Source organism: Rhea pennata, chromosome 7 (genome assembly GCF_028389875.1).
Source record: "Rhea pennata isolate bPtePen1 chromosome 7, bPtePen1.pri, whole genome shotgun sequence".
Classification (NCBI taxonomy): Eukaryota; Metazoa; Chordata; class Aves; order Rheiformes; family Rheidae; genus Rhea; species Rhea pennata.
Window position 1 is genome coordinate 18,517,230 of NC_084669.1, and position 19,668 is coordinate 18,536,897.

A 19,668-nucleotide genomic window follows, 5' to 3' on the forward strand; every position below is an offset into this window, starting at 1 on the left:
TCAGGGAGCCTCAAGAATCATTTCTGTTTGAAATTAAAATTTCTTTTCATCTAAAATAAAAACTCTGCAGCTCTGCGTTGGTGCCTGAGAGTTGGAAAATGATCTTGACTCATATAACCTCTTACTAGAGTCAAATTAAATTGGGAAAAAATCAATATAAATTATTTTAAACTTTTTTTTTTTTTTTTTTTTTTTTTTTTTTTTTTTTTTTACTTTTGCTCACTTCGTGGGTTGTTCATGATACAGAGCAGGGAATTGTGATAAACCATCTGGTTTGTCCTTAGGCCATTTCTTTAATCTTTTCTTATTTCTTCTTAAGCCTTTATAATTTTAAGGCAATGGCCCTCTAAAAATGTAAGAAAGTCTACTTATTTTTCTTATGCAGCTGGGCTTATATTAAAATTGCATATGCAGTCATATGTAATTGGACTGCTTGTTTCTTTACTTCAGTTTTTTAGTTTTAGTGTTTAATAATCTAAAGAGGGAAATGGTCTCCTCTCCAGAGTTTTTGTAAAAATACTGAACTTGATTCATTTAATTCATTTCTGAGTAATGATTATAATTTCCTTTATTAGATACGCTTCAGATTTTGAACTTCAATGTAAATTGTGCTTTTCACTTTTTAATCGATGTCTGGTCTCTGTTTGCAATAGGTCAAGAAAAGTTTTAAAAATGTGGCAATTCATGGACCAGTCTGATATTGAATCTATGAGAAGTCTGAAAGATGCTATGGCGCAACATGAGTCATCATCTGAATACAGGAAAGTGGTAAATCGGGCACTCAATATTCCAGGCTGTAAGGTAGTTCCTTTCTGTGGTGTATTTTTAAAAGAGCTCTGTGAAGTTCTGGATGGAGCATCAAGCCTCATCAGACTCTGTCCACGATATAACTCCCAGGATGAAACACTAGAGGTAAATGCAGGTTAAGTTCGTATCTGTATCCAATAACAGTGCATTATTTATTTTTTTTATTTTATACTATTTATTATTTTATATGACAATGCATCTAATTAAAGTTCTCTAAAACAGTTATTCACAATTCAGTTACGTGTACCTCAGTCTAATTCTCATAATAACTGTAGTAATAAAAATGATTTAATGGTTGTTCATGCATAGTTCAACATAAGACTACTAAGAAATTAATGTTTGTACTGAAGTACTACATTGTGAAAGCTGCAAGATGCTTTGTTAAATGCTATGACCTTCTGTTTACCTCATTGGTAAGGGACGGTTTTTTGAGTCCCTTAAAAACAGAATTCAGAAGGTCAATGGATCAGGCTCTTGTATGAAAAGAGCAGTTTCATCAAGCTTTATTGCTTTTTTTTGAAAAAATGCCCCTACTATCTGAAAAGATTTTTAAAAATCTACAGAATTACTTGTGTTACTAGATTTATGGTCTGGTCTGTGTTGTATGAAAAGTAGATAAAAAATCCCATTAGAGGTTAATGGGAAAGATAAACTAAATATTCTCAATTCTTGTAAAAAATGTCTCTAATGAGAAGAAGATGACACAGTATTCCAGTTGTTACTGTGCTAATCTTTTAATTATCTTCAGTTTGTTTCAGATTACAGTGGACAAGATAATTTCTTGCAGAGAGTGGGCCAAGATGGATTAAATAATCCAGAAAAAGAATCAACAGCAAACAATATATTTCAAACTATTCGGAGTTGTAATCGCAGTTTGGAATCTGAAGAGGGTGAAGATAATTTCAGTGAAGGGAGTGATTCAAGAAAAAACTCTTTGAAGGACAGAAACCGGTACCAGTAGGTTTCAAATTTTATTGTTCTGTATTTATCTCTGTATTTCACATTTTTCATCTTTTGTTTTCTTCTTCCAAGGGTCATTTATAGGAACAATGTGTAACTTTAACATTTTTCCTTGTATTTATCCTCTTCTAGTTCAAAACTTTACCCACACCAGAGTTATGCTAAGTAGCTGATTCTCAAATGCTTGAAACTGTCTATATAGTTTTATTTTCCTTCATGATGTGATTACTTCCTTTCAACAGGATAAATCATTTTCATCTTACATGTTGAGCTTTAAAAATCCAGAGTTATGATTACAATTTTGATCTCTGGTGCCAGGAATAGCACCAGGGCATATCTGTTATCAGAGCTCAGAACATTATATTCTGCATGTTAGGGCAGCGCTGTGTTCTGTTCAAAACAAAGGTTATTTGTTATTGTTCGTAAGACCACTTCTTTTAAGGACACACTCATTTGAATCTTTTAAATTATCTCAAGAAAACATTTGGAAATGATTAGACATATTGAATGTTCAGAATGGCTTAGTCATACTAATTTGCTTCCTATACTTAGGTGCATGCTATACTCTGCATATTATATTTAGGTGTCCACTTAATAGCACCCCATGGGAAAACTAACTGTTCAGTGATCTCAGATCTTTTCAAGATCCTGTATACTGTCTACCAGCAATAAATATGGTACATTCAAACATTAACACTCTGCATGATCTTTGAGTGTTGCTTTGCAGAGAATTATAGCCTATATAGACATGAATGGGTCCACTTTAAACTAAATAACATGGGCAGACCAGAACATTGTTGCTTCAGCCTGCTGCTTCACATGAGCTGCACAGCAGCTTGTGGTGTACCTGCCTTGTAGGAAGCTGGTTAATACTCAGCCAGTCATTCAGTGTTGAGTTCCTGGTGCCATGGCTGCAGGACTGTCACTAGCCAAGTTAGCTTTGCTATCTCTTCACAACCTGTAAGCCTATTTATGTGTACACATACATAGATTATGTAAAGATAAGGTCTTTTCTAAGGGGGTTAAAATTCATTTCAATTGGTAACTTAGAGCAGTAGCGAAGTTTGTTTCTGACCAGACACAGCTGCACAATTCAGAGGTGAGGTGAGGTGATATAAAATGACAGATCAGGTATTGTATAATCAGCTACTTATACATAAAATCTAGTAAGTGACTGCCTGAGAAGGAACTAGCATCTTCCTGTTTAAAATTCATTTATTTCATTAACCTGCAATTGTAAATTTCATTTCAAATAAATAGTTGTTATTTCCTGACAGAATATTTTCTAATCGAATTATTCACATCTGGTTTTAGTTGCTTCTGGGCAGTGGAGCAGTAGATTATGCCAAGAAAGACAGTTGCACTTCTCTGTCCATTTACGTTGTCTCTTGACTTATTACAGCTTAAATACTGTCTTCCAGAAAGTATTTTTCTTAACTAATATACTTCAAAATCATCTTGTAATTCACATCTCACATGGAAAATGAACTAAGGAAATCAACATTTCACTTGGATAAGCAAAGTAGAATTCAAATATACGAGAAGTATGGGGAAAATAAAGTCCACTTGGTTAGATTTTTGTGAAATTACTTGGTAAAATAGTTATTTATGTTTTATATTGAAATGCAATGTAGTAAGTTCCACTGTACTTAAAGCAGAAATAAAATGCAAGAAAAAAAATTTAATAGAACATTGAAATGAAAGCTTAAAATTTAAATGAACAAAACTGGAAAGAAGTAGGTTTCCCAGTACTTACTCAGTTTATTAGTATCAATAATTCTAGTGCAGTAGATACTGTTTTTTAATATTTAGTGACTTATAGAAAATACCTCTGAAATTATTGATTTACATGAAGTCTTGCACAGACTTTGGAAATTCCTTATTCTCCTGTCATCTCATTCCTGGGAACTGGGTGAGGCACAGAAGTAAATTGCTGCAAAGATGCAAAGTTGTCCCTACTGTATGGAGGCACAATGTTTTTTTTTTTTTTATTTTTAATATTCTGAACCAGTAATAGCCTTTCTTGTGAAACCTTGGTTATATTACTAGATAGTATTATGTAATCAAGATTATGTAATAATTATGTACCACCTCATAGTTGTATTAATGTGGTCATAAAGGCAGAAAAATACACTGCGCAGCATGCTTCTCATATTTCAGAATTGAAAGATTTTCAGTTAGTTTGCTTTTTGCTGATTTGAGTATGTATTTTAGAACATGAATCCAGCAAAAGTAGTAACTTAAAAATGGAAACCATCTAATAAAATCAGTCAGTATTGGGTATAGTTATTATTTTCCCAGTTGTAATAGCAGATAAACTCCGTGTGGCTTTGTAATCAGAGACTTACTCACCACCTAACCTAATCATAGGTGGTGACCTGCCTCTTCATTCAGAATTTCTGGATGTGCAAAATAAATATCAAAGTTTAATTTTTATTAGAGCTCTGTCTTGTCAGTTCTCAAGCAAAGGAGGGTAGGTAGGAGAACAAAAAATTTCAGATTTGAAATACTATTTTTAAAGAAAGGTTAATCAAATTATTTACTAAGTTGTTTTAAACTGTCATACTGTTTGGTTAGCCTGAACACATCTTCCCCTTTAAATTTCCTAACTGCAGTAAATATCTTTTAGGGTAAGGAGAGATAAACCTCCAGCTTTTTCCTTTTTCATGCAGTTTCTTGCCTAAAACTTCAATCTGTTTTTATGTTTCCTTGCTTACCATTTCATTGCATCTCAGGATAGCACACATAAAGAAAGCTGCTGATTCAAAGCTAGTTCTGTAAGTTTGTTCTTAGTGACTGATAGCTATACTGCTTTTGCCAGCTTATGTCAGAGGTTATGTTTCCGTATATGCTTGTGTGTGTGCTTGGCTTACCTGCTTATACATTTTAATCTGTGGCCTACATGCACTATCAAATGTGAAATAGGCATGAACAAAGCTCTGTCATTCTCATCTCCACTATATTAGACTTCTTCAGACATGTGCATCTAGTCTCAGAATAAATTTTCTAGGATTTTTGCAGACTCCTTTGATTATTTTGAGGGCATTGAGGAGAGACCATTTAGATATTGGTTTAATTTGAAAATCTTAATCTTGCGTAGTCGTGTTAAATATTTTACTATACAGATGTGTGACAAAATTTGTCAGCTTCAACACCAGTTTATACTAGCTTGGGTATAAGACATTATACGTTTTATTTTTAGGTGGATTTCTTAAAGATAGTTTGGACTTGCACAGTTATTCTGCCTTTGGCTGTCAGTCTCCCCATCCATCAATTACTTCTAAGCCTGTTGGCCGCTTTTAGCTGAATTTGACAGAGAGGTAGAAGTCTCAGTAATTAATAAATTCATACAAGAATCATTACAATTGATGTAATTGATATAGGGGGAAAGTTCAAATTAGTGCCCCAGTGAGAGAAAAGTGTGAGGAAGAGCAATAGTTCATTTGCTGTTTAGCTTAGAGAGAAGATAGCATGCATGAACAAATCACAACATGAACTGCCTTTTGCATAGGTGCTGGGATGTGGGCAGAAGCTGAGAGTACTGTGAATGGAATGCTCAAGGTTTTACAACAAGATACCTTGAAGAATATGCAGAGAAAGCTGTTGTAAAATATGTTGGCCAGATATCTTTAGGAAACTGTGCTAGTTCTACTAGCAAAATCAGCAAAAATAGATTACTCTTTTTTATGTTCATTAATGCAGTATTGAAATATTTAACATGCATTCATTTTATATATTAGTTAGAAGCTTATGTAGGAAAGAAATTCTTTTTAAATTACCACATATTAGTTCAGCTATTGCTCTGTATCTGCTATTTCTAATTATGGTAAGATGTTTGGAAAATGTTAATTGCTGGATATATGTTTGATACTGATATTTTGCTTATGTAAAATTTCTAAAAGTATCAGCAACAAAGTTCTTACTATGTTATTTTGAGAAAGATACGTATTTTAATTACTACTTTACAACTGGTAATAAGAGAATTTAAGTAATTTGAAAGGTCCACATATTAAGTCAGGAAAAGATCCGAGATTAGAAGTCCTTTCTTCAATCCACTAGATCCTGCTAGCAATCTCCATGTGCAGTGCTTAATATATCAATCAAAGCCATCTTATGCAGTGGATATAGAAGCTGGAATCTCTTGGCTTTAAAATGCAAACTGTAGTTTATTATTAAGGTAATATATGGAAGACTCTAGGAAAATGTAACTACATTATAAAGCCATTATAATTAATTGTAGTAACAGCTTTTAATTAATCCAAAACTACAATAACATAAATTGTAATATTGTGAAAAAAAGTTAACTGCAAGTGGTCCTGAAAATCCAAATTATTTAATGGGGTTTTTTTTAATTCAAGCTCCAGCAGAAAAAATATTAATCAATCAAAGCATAAATCAGCATGTGTGTCAGATGTTTCAAAAGGTGGAAAGCAGGCATACAAAACTGTTAAGTCTCTCACCTTTGTTCACATACAGATTTATAATTGGAGATCTTTCGGATTCCGAAAGTGATATATTTGAGCAGTTGAAGGAGTGGGACACAAATTCAGCTGAAGAGCAACAGAAAGCTTTTTGTCATGGGATAGAACTCATTCCTTGGTATGTGTTATCAATCAGAGCTGATGTCCACCAGTTCATGCTGCAAGGGGCAACTGTCATTCATTATGACCAGGAGACACATCTCTCAGCACGTTGTTTTCTTCAGCTTCAGCCTGACAATAGTACTTTGACTTGGACAAAACCCACAACAGTTTGCCCTGCAAATACTAAAGCAAAACTGAGTGTGGCAAGTAGTACTCCTGAGCTTGGTAAATATCAGTTTCTTGGCAATACTGGACTAAATGGATTGGTGGAAGGTTTTTTGGATTTGTTTTCAGCAAAGGCTGTATATATGGGACACCCTGGCATTGATATGCACACTGTGTGTGTTCAAAATAAACTGTGTAATATGTCTCTTGAAGAAAATGGTATAACACTACTTTACGGACTTCACACTACTGATAATAAGTTGCTGCACTTTGTTGCTCCAAAATACACTGCCAGAATGCTATATGATGGATTGCTGGAATTGTCTAAAGCTGTAAGAAAAATGAGGCGCTTCCCTGATCAAAGACTACAGTGGCTACGGAAACAGTATGTCAGCCTTTACCAGGTAAAAAGATAATTATGAATATCTATAAGAAAAAAAAGTTCAAAGTTAGTAACAACCTAATGTTATGCAATCAGTTCTTATTAGTAGTAAGCTAAGATTAAAGAAAGATGCATGCCAAATTACCAACTTTGTAACATGATCTAATTCTCTGTATAATGTTTTCAATACAGTGAAGGTAAGTCTTTTCTTATTAAGAAGTTCTTCATATGTTTTGAATTTTGGAATAAGTATTTTATTAAGCACCAAACAATGTCTGTAAATAGGATGCTGGAATACTGAGCGCTGAGAGAGCAAACAGAATATTTTATTAATGTTTTACTAATGTTTCCAAAAGCCCCATCACATTGATGCAGTAACGATGTTCTGTCTTCTGTTGAAAGAAGATGTATTTGTTCTTCTGCAGTTATTCTCCTTATTTTGTTAATGCTGTGAATTTTTGTAGGAGGATGGAAGATTTGAAGGCCCAACCTTGGCTCAGGCTGTTGAACTGTTTGGAGGCAGGCGATGGAGTGCAAGAAACACAAGTGCAGGAACCCTTACCAAAAGCACTGAGAAACCTACTGTACAGAGAAACAACACTCTGGGAATAAGCACAGCCAAGAAAAAGAAGAAAGTACTTATGAGGGTAGAATATTTTATTATTCATATTTTGTTATTTATCTGGCTGTTTTGTTTCTTTCTTGCAGTTACCATATAGCTAGCTATGTATTTTAAACCAGAGAAAAGATACTAGATGATAATTTTAAAATTGTTAATTGGAATTTCAGGTTTTTGTCTTATTATTTTCAATTAGCCTTTGGTTTTCATTTTGTTTTGTTTTGTTTCTTCTCATGCTTGGAGTTTTCTCAGTATATGGGGGCACTGGGCGAGCAGAAAGGGACAGAATCTGATTTGAGACCATTAAGTGCTACCTTAGTGTAAAAGTTGAATGTGTTAATAATAAAAGTAGCAACATGCAGAGTGATGTGGGGAGGTCATAGTCCCTTTCTTTGCTTCTTTTCATTTTTGTATTCCCCAAAACATCACCAGAATTTTTCTGCCTCATATTAGCATGAAGTTTTTTCACATGGCTGGCAGGAACGCTAGAAGTGTCTCCTCTTTTTCCTGGACTCAGCCACTCTCAGCAGTAGCCAGAAGAGAAAAACATGCAGGACCTAGCAGCTCTATACTATCCAAATACCCTAGTAGGCTGATAGAAGAAGTCCTCAAATGACAAGATCCATCCTCTTTAGGGCTCCTATGCACTAGTGGAGTAGTGTAAAACCAGCTGGACCACTTTAGAGAGGCACAATCATTCTTGTCTTCTGGATGATGTCACGTTGAGGTAACACCTAATGTTCCCACACTTCGTTACATAGCCCTTATGATGCTTAAGTTGCCTTTTTTCTACTTAGATGGTTTCACTGACAGTACACTTACCAGCTTTGCAGGAGTCTGTTTCATATAGAATAGCTGATTCATCTCATGGTTTTGTTGCAGTTGACATTGATTAAGGATGAAAAAAGGTGGTATTTTCAGAATGTTTATTATGGTGTTCACTATTTTTAGGGTGAAAGTGGAGAAGCCACAGATGATGAAATGGCAACTCGGAAGGCAAAAAGCTGTAAGGAATATCGTAATAGAAGTGGTTCAGATCCTCAAGATATTGATGAACAAGAAGAATCAGGTAGATATATAGGCTCACTGCTTAGAAGTCCTTCAGGGTTTTGCTGAAAACCTTTTCATACAGACATTTTTTATAGATTGAAAATACATTTATGATATAAAACTGCTTTTTGTAATTTGAAACTCCTAATGGTATAAACTTTTAAAACGATCTTCCTTAACTGTTTATGACTGTCCTTTCATTTTTGTTTCAGTAGCACTTCCTTGTAGCAAAACCAAGTAACTATATAAGCATTGTTCAAAATATATCTTTTTGACTATCTTGGGACAAATCTAGAATCTCTTTAGAATTTTACTAAATATTAATGAATTGTGGTGTAAGTCTCTTGGAAGAAAGATTTTTATTGAGCCAAATGTTATAATAGTGCTGCTAACCTGTATTTTCTCCATAGATCAGAATATTATTATTAATGCTTCTCCATCTAACACCTTGTCATCAAGAAGAGCTTACTCTCTGACAGCATCTGCATCTCCTAATTTAGCAGCTGCAACATCTTCACCAGCAAGACCAGTCTCCTCTCCTGTAATATGTTCAAGCAAGAATCAGTCTAAGTATGGACAAAATCCGTGCTTTGATTTAAAAAGAAGAATGTTGCTGTAACTTATTTATGATCAAAAGTGGTTTTCATGAAAAACTTCTACAACATTTGACAGAAACAGCAGTAGAAATGTGATTAGTCCTTTGATAGACATCTAAAACACATTATAGAACAACATAGGGCATTAGTTGAAATAAAATGCATCTAAGGGTAACTTTTTAAAAAGTATCTGAACAGGATGCCTCAGTTAGTAAGTGTAATACAGAAGCCGACTGGAGTGCTGTCAAACTGTGTACATACAAAGTTTACTTCTTTCTTATCTTCTCCAAAACATAGATACCTTCTGTGTTTTGAAAATCAACAGAAATGTTGTAGATGTGTAAACTAAAGTATGGAGATTGCTAAGCACAAGTCATTTCTGCTTGGGGGAATATTAACTTATGCTAAGGTTTTTGGTGATGACTGCAGATGTCAGGGAACTGAAGGAACGGTTGTGAAATCTTTCATCTCTTACAGTCCTCCCTCTTCTTCTTTAACATTCATCATTATTCAGTCACTAACACAGTGCAGAGTGGTTGTTCAGTGGCATAATGCACTAATGCATGAATTCTATTAGTAGTAGTAATAGTAATATAAGAATGATAATATATCAGGGATGGGGATGGTACTTTATGACATACAGGAGGACTGTCTCAACAGAAGTCTTCCAGTGCTTTTTAACATAATGAGTGCTGTGGTGTGGGTTTAAGTATGGATCTTGCAGTTGCAAGGAGACCCGAGTTGTAAAAAACGGAAGAAATTGCTGTAGAACGTTATTTTTAAAGAGACATGTCTCATATAATTGTTTATATTACCTATTTCACAGGGATTTTTCACATGATAGGTTTGACAGTGGGAGTGAGTGGTAAAGCCTCTGGTGGGTATCTACTATGGAAGGCTGACTGATTCTCCACACCACCCTCTGAAACTCTCACTGTATTCTTTACTTTCAGGTCTTCACTCCATCATTCAGAACCAGTGTATACCAGAGTAGGATTTATCTTTGTAAGGCATCTGTGGATTTGCTGTTTTGGGTTTTTTTTTAAGGCCTGGAGCAATTTTCTTTTCAATGAAGTGAAGAAATACTGCAGTGCTTCCTCTGGAAATTGCTTCTGTTTTGCAAATCTGCTTTTTGCTTTGTATGCCAAAATAGTTGTTGTTCTGTGAATGAGATTAAGAGGCGCCACTGAGGACATACATTCCCAGGAGAAGGGCAGCTAATGTTTCTTAAATCGTCTCAATCCTGAGTTTCTGTACAGATCTCTGCATAGCTTAGCCCCGTGGGCCTCCCTGAGTTATGACAAGTTTTCCTTCAGCTGGATGGCAAAGCTATCTAGAAATTGTGTAGTGTTACTCAGTAGAGCTCTAAAAAACTTGATATGCCCCTCTACACTAGAATTTGCAGGAGGTTACTCTGGATGTAGCTTTATGGGTGCTCTCATTTGTCGTGAGGAATCTTCCTGGGGACAGAGTTACATGTTTATGCATTACTCTAACCCAGTTTTCAAGAGCCATTAAGGGACTTGGAGCCCTGGTGAGAGTGTTGTTCTTGGTCTTTGGAGCCCTTTGCTGGGTCTGAGTTGTGCTTATCAGTTTTCATGTGTATGGATACTTTTCATATCCTAAGAGAAATAAATATATGCAGTACATCATTTGTAATCTGTATGTCTAAGCTATCAAATAGTTGGCTATCTGCTTTACTGCAAAATCCTATGATCATCCACCCTACATGTGTATTAATTCACTCCTTGGATCTCTTTTGGAGTAAACCAGGTAGTTGCCCCAAGGTGGAATTTAGGTACAGTTCTAGGAATACAGCTCCAGGGACTGGTGCCTTTAGATAGTATAGATGAAGAGCTTACTAGGTTTCAATCTGTCTACAGTATAAACCAGCTGTTTGGGAACTGAGCTGGTACTGCCTATACGGGGGGAGAAAGTGGGAGAGAAGAGGTAAGGCCATTCAGGAATAGGCAACAGGATATGGAAAATTAGAGATTAGAAATTATTTACAAAGATAATTTCCTCTAGTATTATCTGTGTACATACACAATCCAGACTGTGCCTACTTACACAGTTGGGGGAGATGGGATGGTGGAGGCATCCTTTTTATTTATTTATTTATTTTAAATAACCTGTGATATTACCTCTGGAAGTACTGTAGAAGAAATTACTTGTTAGTGACCTAATCCCGTGAAATGCTGAGCATGCTCATCTGCTGCTGATGGCCTGTTCTGGACTCTACACTTCTAGTCTGTTTTCTGGAGCCAAGAGACTTGCCTCATGATAGTTTATTTTTCTTGTCTCACAAGAATGTTAGGAGTGGTTTTAGCCAAAAAGTTACGTGCAGCATGTCAGTACTTGCCATAGTGATGCCAAACAAATGGAAAATTATCAGCTGAACTAGATGATATTTTTAATATATTTTAAATTACATTTGATTTTCAATTGTATGTGTCCATGCCAGGCCAGGAGAGAATGAGGAATCTGATTTAGTATATTTATGTTAAAAAAAAAAATCTGCTGACAGCACAGATTTCAAGGGACTGTGAATGTCTTTAAGACACTGGAGAGGAAGTTAGTCTTGTTTCCATGTCGCAGCTGTTGGGTCTGCTTGTACTGAACCTGATAGCAGAATTCATAGATTAGTGGATTTGCAGAAGTGTACGTGATGTTGGACACATGGCCACCCAGCCTGATATTTGGTAAAAAGTGCTGTAACTTTTGGAGTTAGTTACAGTTTGGATTAGATAATTGGTGTTGATATTTGTACTGGCTGTTTAGATCTCTCCCTTTTCAGGATATTGACACTGGTAGATCCTGTTCCTGGAGCATGCGCTCATTGTTGTTCAGGCCAAGGAAGGGGCTCAGGAGTTGGCCCATCTGGCTGTCATCATTATAGACCAGTACTTGAAATTCACTAAGGACTTATTCATGCAAGGAGTAGTTCAAGTCAAGGTCAAGCAACACTTGCTAGTCTATGTCCTGTAGTTGTCTAAAGATTCTGGGAGGTGAATTTTGGAAAGTTGCTATTCTGCTTCAGGACTGTTTTTATTGCACAATTTAGGTTGACAATTACAGTTACTAAGAAATTGGCTGGGCTTGATGTTACTCAAGCTCTCAGGATTTACTGACTTTTTAATGTATTTATTAACTGTGAACTCTGTCTTGATAGAAAAAATGATTAGCTTAAACTGTTGGTGAAAATAGGCTGAACCAGCTTATTTTACCTTCCACTGAAATGGGTAAGGACGCTCACTTACTCAGCTACCACATCTCAAATAGGGTGGTGGCAACTGCACTTAGAGTTGGTCTTCACTGTATTTAAAGATTTCAAATTCATGGCATGAGCTAACCATGTTTTTGACTATCTGAATAATGGGACTTTGTTTGGATCGAAGGGTCAATGTATGGAATAGCAACGGGTCTGTGCATTGCACTCCAACAAACTTGACAGAGGCTACCAAGTCAAATAAAATCGTTTGCACCAAACAACTAGTTATTTCTGTAATCATTTTCTTCATTTGCTCTCAAGAGATTCTAGTCTCTGTTCCCTTCCTTCAGCTCAAGAAGCTGAAAGAAGGAAATCCCAAGAACCTTGTTTCTTTAAGAAGGAGATGGTCTCCAGAGGATACTATAAAGCCTAAAAAGGCCCGGCTTGTCCTGTCTCTGAGCTATCTGATTATACTCCAGACTGTTTTGGGGAAGTATCTGGAAAGACATGTGGCTAGGAAATAATGAGGGTTGAGTGCTAGGAAATCTATATCCAGTTAGAATGTTATTTATTTTTCTTAGCACAGAGCTCTAAGAAGTTCTGTATCTCTGTTAATTTCCCTCTTAGCAAGTCTTTAATGATGCTCGTAAACAACAGGACATGTTTTTTAAAGCTTGTGGTACAGGAATGCTGGCATTTTTTTGTTAAAAGAGAAAATGAGAAAGCTTTTATTTGTGCCATTTAAATCAGGCCCTTCTGCACAACAAAGAGTTTTGAATAGCTTTTACATTTCTGGCAAAGTTTACAGTTGTCTTGAGGGAAATGAAGGGCCACTATGAGAAAAGAAAGTATAAAGTGTCACTATACACACCATAAGATACTGCTTTTTTTCTTCTTTCAAAATTTGATAATACATACATTAAGAACCACAAATAAGCTGTTAATGCAGTGATGCATAATATTTCAGTATGAGTAAATTAAATGTAACCAATCTTACAGCAGTCTCTTTCTGATTTAGCACACGGAGCAGCAGTAGCTGGCATGGCCGAGTTAAAGGAGGAATGAAGGGGTTTCAGAACTTCATGGTTTCTGATAGTAACATGACTTTTGTGGAATTCGTAGAACTTTTCAAATCTTTCAGGTAAAATGCATTTTTATTTTGTATTGACCTCATTCACCCAAGTTTACAAAAGAGCAAAAATTGAACTTGCCAACTGTTTTCACAGTGTTCGCAGCCGGAAGGATCTTAAAGACCTTTTTGATGTCTATGCAGTACCGTGCAATCGATCTGGGCTAGAGCCTACTCCACTTTATACTAACTTGAAGATCGATGAAAATAGCAGCGGATTCCAGCCTGATTTAGGTGTGTTAAAAAAAAGAAAATAAACAGTTTCAGTTATTGACATTAAAAAAGTGTCTCAGTCTGTCTTGCAAAGGGCAACAAATTATAATTTTAAGTACATAGTATTGCTGCCAAATCTGCATGGTACTTCAGAAATTAAAAGGAGGAAAAGTATACCTGTTTTGTATTAGATGTATTTGTAACTGGTATAGGAGAGGTATAAAATTGTTTGCTGAGAGGCTGAGCCCTTCACAGGCAGTATGTGGTCAGGCAGAAACTCTGCAATCTGCTGTAGGGCAGGCTAAAATAGTGAGCAAAAGTAAAGAGGAGAAATGAAGAGACTGTCATCTGTGGTTGGTTTGTTTTGTATCTGCTTTCCCTGTAAATTTGCTCTACCTGGAAGAAGAACTGTACATTAGTGCTATTTTTTTTCTTTTTTCTTCTAGATTTGTTGACTAGGAATGTTTCAGACCTTGGTTTGTTCATTAAGAGTAGGCAGCAGCTATCAGATAATCAGAGGCAAATATCTGATGCTATTGCTGCTGCCAGTATTGTAACTAATGGTACTGGAGTTGAGAGCACATCACTGGGAGTATTTGGAGTGGGCATCCAGCAGCTAAATGACTTCTTAGTGAACTGCCAAGGAGAACACTGCACTTACGATGAAATCCTCAGTATTATCCAGGTCTGTAATAAAAACGTCTTACAATTCCTTATGCTAGGACACTTGTTCCTTCTTTTTCTCCTGTCAGTATTGTCTGCCTGGAATTCAGAATACTATAGGTATGTGGATATGTCCTTTCAGACTAATGTGGTCTCTGCAGTTAGCTGGAAAGTCATTCTGTAAATGTGCCCAGTAGTTTTGTTGCAAGAGACCAAGTGTTTTACTTTGTCCTCCTTATTTCTACGTGATAAATTTAAAATGTAATATTATGTTTATTATGGGCTGTAAACCTGTGCAGATGTCCATAAATATGTCTATAAAGAAAAAAAAATAACTTGAGGTGAATAAGTAGTCTTATTGGCTATGAGTGCTTTATGTGGAAAGCAACATTAAAAAGTTGGAAACATTATTCGTGCCATTGCCTTGTTTTTTCCTTATCTGTGACCACCTTTGATACAACTTATCCCTAACTTGCAATGTCATCCTGAAACAACACCATTTCCACATATTTTTATTTTGTTTCATATATTTTATTACAGCCTTTAATTAAAACATTCATCCTCTCAGAGTAATTTTCCAGAAGCACATCTTATATACTTATACATACAATGGCTGAAGTGATTGAAAACATTGCTGTAAATTTTTAATTCCTCCAAGAATGCATGATTAATATAATCAAAAATTAAGCCCCTGTTGAACAAAGTTAAGAGTTAACAAAGTTTAAAAGACTGTATATTTCAACTATCAGGCAAGTGCATGCAATATAAATTTGCAAAGTTTAAAAGATGGAAATCCTAAGGAAACATCAAAGTACTGCACCTTACCTCTCTCTCTTATTCAAGATGATGATGTGTTCTGTTTAAGCACAACGGATAGGAGACGGGTCCATGATTACAGATCCTTTTTAATTTTTGCGTAAGTGCTGACCCTGCTTTGAACCGGAGGTTGGATTAGATGACTTCACAATGCAACCTGAATGATTCTATGATTCTGCAGTTATTAGCTTAATATACTTGTTAACTAATTTGTAAAGCAAGTATGAGCATACTGCAGACACTTAACTACTTAAACCACATAAATACTGTTTTTGGGTACTGACTGATTCCATTGATGTACAAGCTATAAAAATATTCAAAAAGCATTATTATAAAAATTGTGGTGTAATCTCTTAAATTTTTTCTTCCTTACAGAAATTTGAACCCAGTGTGAATATGTGTCAGCAAGGGCTACTGTCTTTTGAAGGATTTGCAAGGTAATTAATTATGTTAATTTTTATTATTTTATATATAATATATATATATATATTTATATATTTTTATATATATATAAATAAATACGTATATAATATGTATGTTACTTGTAATTTAGTATATGTTAATCATATATTACAATAATATAAAAATTAACATATATATGTATGTGTTAATTTTATATATATAAATTTATATAATATTATATAATTTTATATATATATATAAAGTTGGTACCAGTATATTGATGTTTGCTTGACATGACATTCACAAAATACTCGGCACAGCATAAAATTTCCTCACATCTTCTCACCTCTAGATTTTTGATGGATAAAGACAACTTTGCCTCCAAAAACGATGAGTCACAAGAGAATGCTGAGGAATTGCAGTTTCCACTGTCATATTATTACATTGAATCTTCACACAATACTTACCTTACTGGCCATCAGCTTAAAGGGGAATCCTCGGTAGAGCTCTACAGCCAGGTATACAGGATTAGATCATTGCATAGTTTTCAATATGAACTTGTTTGTTTAACCAGCAAGTCACAGAAACATGACTTTTCTACTTTGAAAATCTAAATGTTCTAAGCCCCTGCTTGTAAAATGTTGGAAAACATGATGTGTGGGAAAGCTGCCTGTGAGTGCAGTTGTGCTCAAATGCCTTCTCTAAGGCAAAAAAAAAAAAAAAAAAAGTTTAGTTTGAGGTTCATAGCTTTTAGACACTAGTCAGTCTGACCCAACTTACTATAATTAGACTTTCCCACAGGAAAAACTGATCTAATATTTTAGTTCATTCAGATGTCAAAAACAGTATTCAAATACTGTACATTGCACTGCAAAGAAATTTCAAACAGAACTATAACTTCTAAAAACATTACTTCTAGGAATATTCTACAGTTTTTTTAGACTTTATGCCTAATTGGTGGTGAACAGGAAAAGAACAGTTTCTCCCTAGGGCTTGTGGTTCAGAGTTTGTTTGTATATATGTTTGTCTGTCTTTGTGTTTACCAAGTGCTAGCGAAAACATCAAACTTCCTGTGAGCAGTGTTTTCATTACTCTCAATGTTAATGACTCACCATGTTCATTAAATTAGGAAGGGTTCACCTGGAGTCTCTTTGAGTTCTTCTCTTAAAGTTTTAAGACAGAGGAGTGAGGCTGTGTTAGGAAAACCTGAATAATGTGATTGCATAGAGTAATGCAATTACTAAGGAGGAGAAGAGTGGGAAAGCTGCTTACTGACCCACAAGTAGTCATTCCTGGGGGGAAGGAGGACACTCTCTTCTGGCTCAGTGTGTCGCACTCTTGGGGGAGTGGTGGTGTGTTGACCATTGATGCATCTGCCTGAAATCAAATTATTCAGATTTTGATAGGAGAAGTAAATTTTTCCTTAGTCATATATGTTTTTGTTAGAGATGACTTTGACTGTGGAGAGCTTTGTTTTTAATGAAATATTTAACTTTAATAAAGATAACTTTTTCAGGGACAGTCATGCAACAATAGCAATAATAAGATAACCCATCCGTCAAAAGCCCGGAGCTTCTCCTTGTTTCCATTCTGTCTTCCTGCTTTCTTCAGTGGTCTTCTAGCAAGTAGGGCTTTCAGTGAAAAAGGATGGACGTAAATCCAGTGTAATGTCATTAAGCAATGGTACATTCTTGTTCCAATTATCGTCATGTAAGGAGTTGCTAGAAATTATTTTCAGACCTCCTCTTATAAAACAAATTAAAAAAACCCAAACAAATGAAAAACCCACACCTGAAAATAGAATCAGCAAACAAACTGCAGCTGCCATGCCCAGAAACCGTCATGGTAGCAACCAGGAAAACATTGCCATGTAGCTTTCGGACTTCTCTTGTAGCTAGAAATATGGAAATGTTTCTGTCCCTGAGGACATCAACCTATGCAGTAAGAACCACTTTCTGTGAACAGCTTCCTTTTGTCCTACAGAAGTACCATGAGTTTCTAAGTTTCATTTTATTTTCTTCTAAGGACATAAATGCTTTCTTCTTAATTTTCTCACTGTTTCTCAACCTGGGCAATGCAGTTAGCCGGAGACTGTAGCTTCTATGGACTGTGTTTATTCCAGAGAGATTGCTTCCTCCAGGACTTTCTCTGAATTATTAGGCTTTCATTTAGCTGTGCAATATCTGTCTTAGGATTCGATGTGGGACTATGGTTCATAGGTGCTCACATTTTTCAATTGTGTTGTAGGTTCTCTTACAAGGCTGCAGAAGTGTAGAATTAGACTGCTGGGACGGCGATGATGGGATGCCTATCATTTATCACGGGCACACTCTTACTACTAAGATCTCTTTTAAGGTATAGTGGTAATTGCATAAAGAAATTAAAAGATCTGGATAGTGGATGACAAGTTCACCATGAGCCAGCAATGTGCCCGTGTGGCCAAGAGGGCCAGTGGTCTCCTGGGGTGCATTAGGAAGAGTGTTTGCCAGCAGGTCGAGGGAGGTGATCCTGCCCCTCTACTCAGCCCTGGGGAGGCCTCATCTCGAGTCCTGTGTCCAGTTCTGAGCTCCCCAGTCCAAGAGAAACATGGAGCTACTGGAGAGAGTCCAGCATAGGGCTACAAAGATGATCAGGGGGCTGGAGCACCTGCCCTGTGAGGAACGGCTGCGAGAGCTGGGCCTCTTCAACCTGGGGAAGAGAAGACTGAGGGGGGATCTTATCAATGTGTACAAGTACCTGAAGGGAGGGTGTCAAGGGGATGGGGCCAAACTCTTTTCAGTTGCCCCGTGTGACAGGACAAGAGGCAATGGGCAGAAATTGAAGCACAGGCCGTTCTGCTTGAACGTGAGGGGGAATTTCTTCACTGTGAGAGTGACGGAGCCCTGGCACAGGCTGCCCAGAGAGGTTGTGGAGTCTCCTTCCCAGGAGATCTTGAAGGCCCTCCTGGATGCAACCCTGTGTAACAGGCTCTAGGTGACCCTGCTGAGCAGGGAGGTTGGACTAGATGATCTCCAGAGGTCCCTTCCAACCTTGCTGATTCTATGATTCTATGAAAAGTGAAAAGAAATTAGTATTTTTTTTTCTCTGATGAAATAGAAAATTCTCCTAGAAGAATACAAATCCTAATAGGCCAACAATATTGGTTAGAAACTACATAGTACTTCATGAAAACTCCTCTCCATGAGAAAATGAGAACACTTCAATTATAAACTTTATACTTTTCAAATTAGTTTTTATAGCATATGTATTATAAGTTTCTGCACTTTTATTTTCAACATTACTGTAAATACCTGTATTCAGTTTTGCTGTAACACAATGCTAGGCTGATATATAGAAGTTCTGCTTTTGGAAGCAAATTGTGGATTCTTTCTTCTTTGGAGAGAAAACAGATGCCTTCTCTCCCCTTTCAGCTAGTAATAAGTTAAGTGAATACTGCAAAATAATAATATATTCTTAAAATAATCTTTCTTCCTCATAGGAGGTAGTTGAAGCGATCAATCGCAATGCCTTTATCACCTCTGACATGCCAATTATCATATCCATAGAAAACCACTGTTCTTTGCCTCAGCAGCGCAAGATGGCTGAAATTTTCAAGGTAGGCCACGGACTGTACTAAATTATTCTGAGCAAGTGCATGCCTGGAGATTTTTTATAATATCTCACGTGCTCTCAATATTTCAGAGTGTATTTGGAGATAAGCTGGTAACAAAGTTTTTATTTGAGAGTGACTTTTCTGATGATCCCATGCTTCCTTCACCTGGCCAATTGAAAAGAAAAATCCTGCTTAAAAACAAGAAGCTAAAAGCTCATCAGACACCAGTGGATATACTGAAACAAAAGGTATAGACCTTCCTTAATAGCAGGAAACCTTTCTTAGAACTTTTGTTAGAAATAATTTATATTTTTTGGGGGGGGGGAGGGGGAAATTCCTGTATGTACAGCAGAATAATCGATGCATATTCATACTTGGGGGACTCCCAGTGGTTTGCAACACTTGAACGTAAATAGAGAAGCCACATAGTAAGGTACAGATACACCATCACAGAATTTTAGTGTATTTATTTCTAGAATA

At 36.1% G+C, this 19,668-nt stretch overlaps 1 protein-coding gene across 2 annotated transcripts in view; it reads left to right on the plus strand.

Annotated features, from left to right (window-relative positions):
* PLCE1 (phospholipase C epsilon 1) overlaps positions 1–19,668 on the plus strand; it is a 166,845-nt gene that overhangs the window by 120,025 nt on the left and 27,152 nt on the right. For both annotated transcript variants that reach the window (XR_009959019.1, XM_062580694.1), the window contains exons 6-19: positions 654–912; positions 1,556–1,764; positions 6,244–6,919; positions 7,362–7,544; positions 8,468–8,585; positions 8,977–9,136; positions 13,392–13,514; positions 13,600–13,736; positions 14,162–14,400; positions 15,570–15,631; positions 15,949–16,114; positions 17,844–17,951; positions 19,075–19,191; positions 19,278–19,436. Coding sequence is in view for 1 of the 2 variants with exons in the window: in XM_062580694.1 (XP_062436678.1) it covers positions 654–912; positions 1,556–1,764; positions 6,244–6,919; positions 7,362–7,544; positions 8,468–8,585; positions 8,977–9,136; positions 13,392–13,514; positions 13,600–13,736; positions 14,162–14,400; positions 15,570–15,631; positions 15,949–16,114; positions 17,844–17,951; positions 19,075–19,191; positions 19,278–19,436 (2,716 nt within the window). In the remaining variant the exon portion in view is untranslated. The remainder of the gene's footprint in view (positions 1–653; positions 913–1,555; positions 1,765–6,243; positions 6,920–7,361; positions 7,545–8,467; positions 8,586–8,976; positions 9,137–13,391; positions 13,515–13,599; positions 13,737–14,161; positions 14,401–15,569; positions 15,632–15,948; positions 16,115–17,843; positions 17,952–19,074; positions 19,192–19,277; positions 19,437–19,668) is intronic.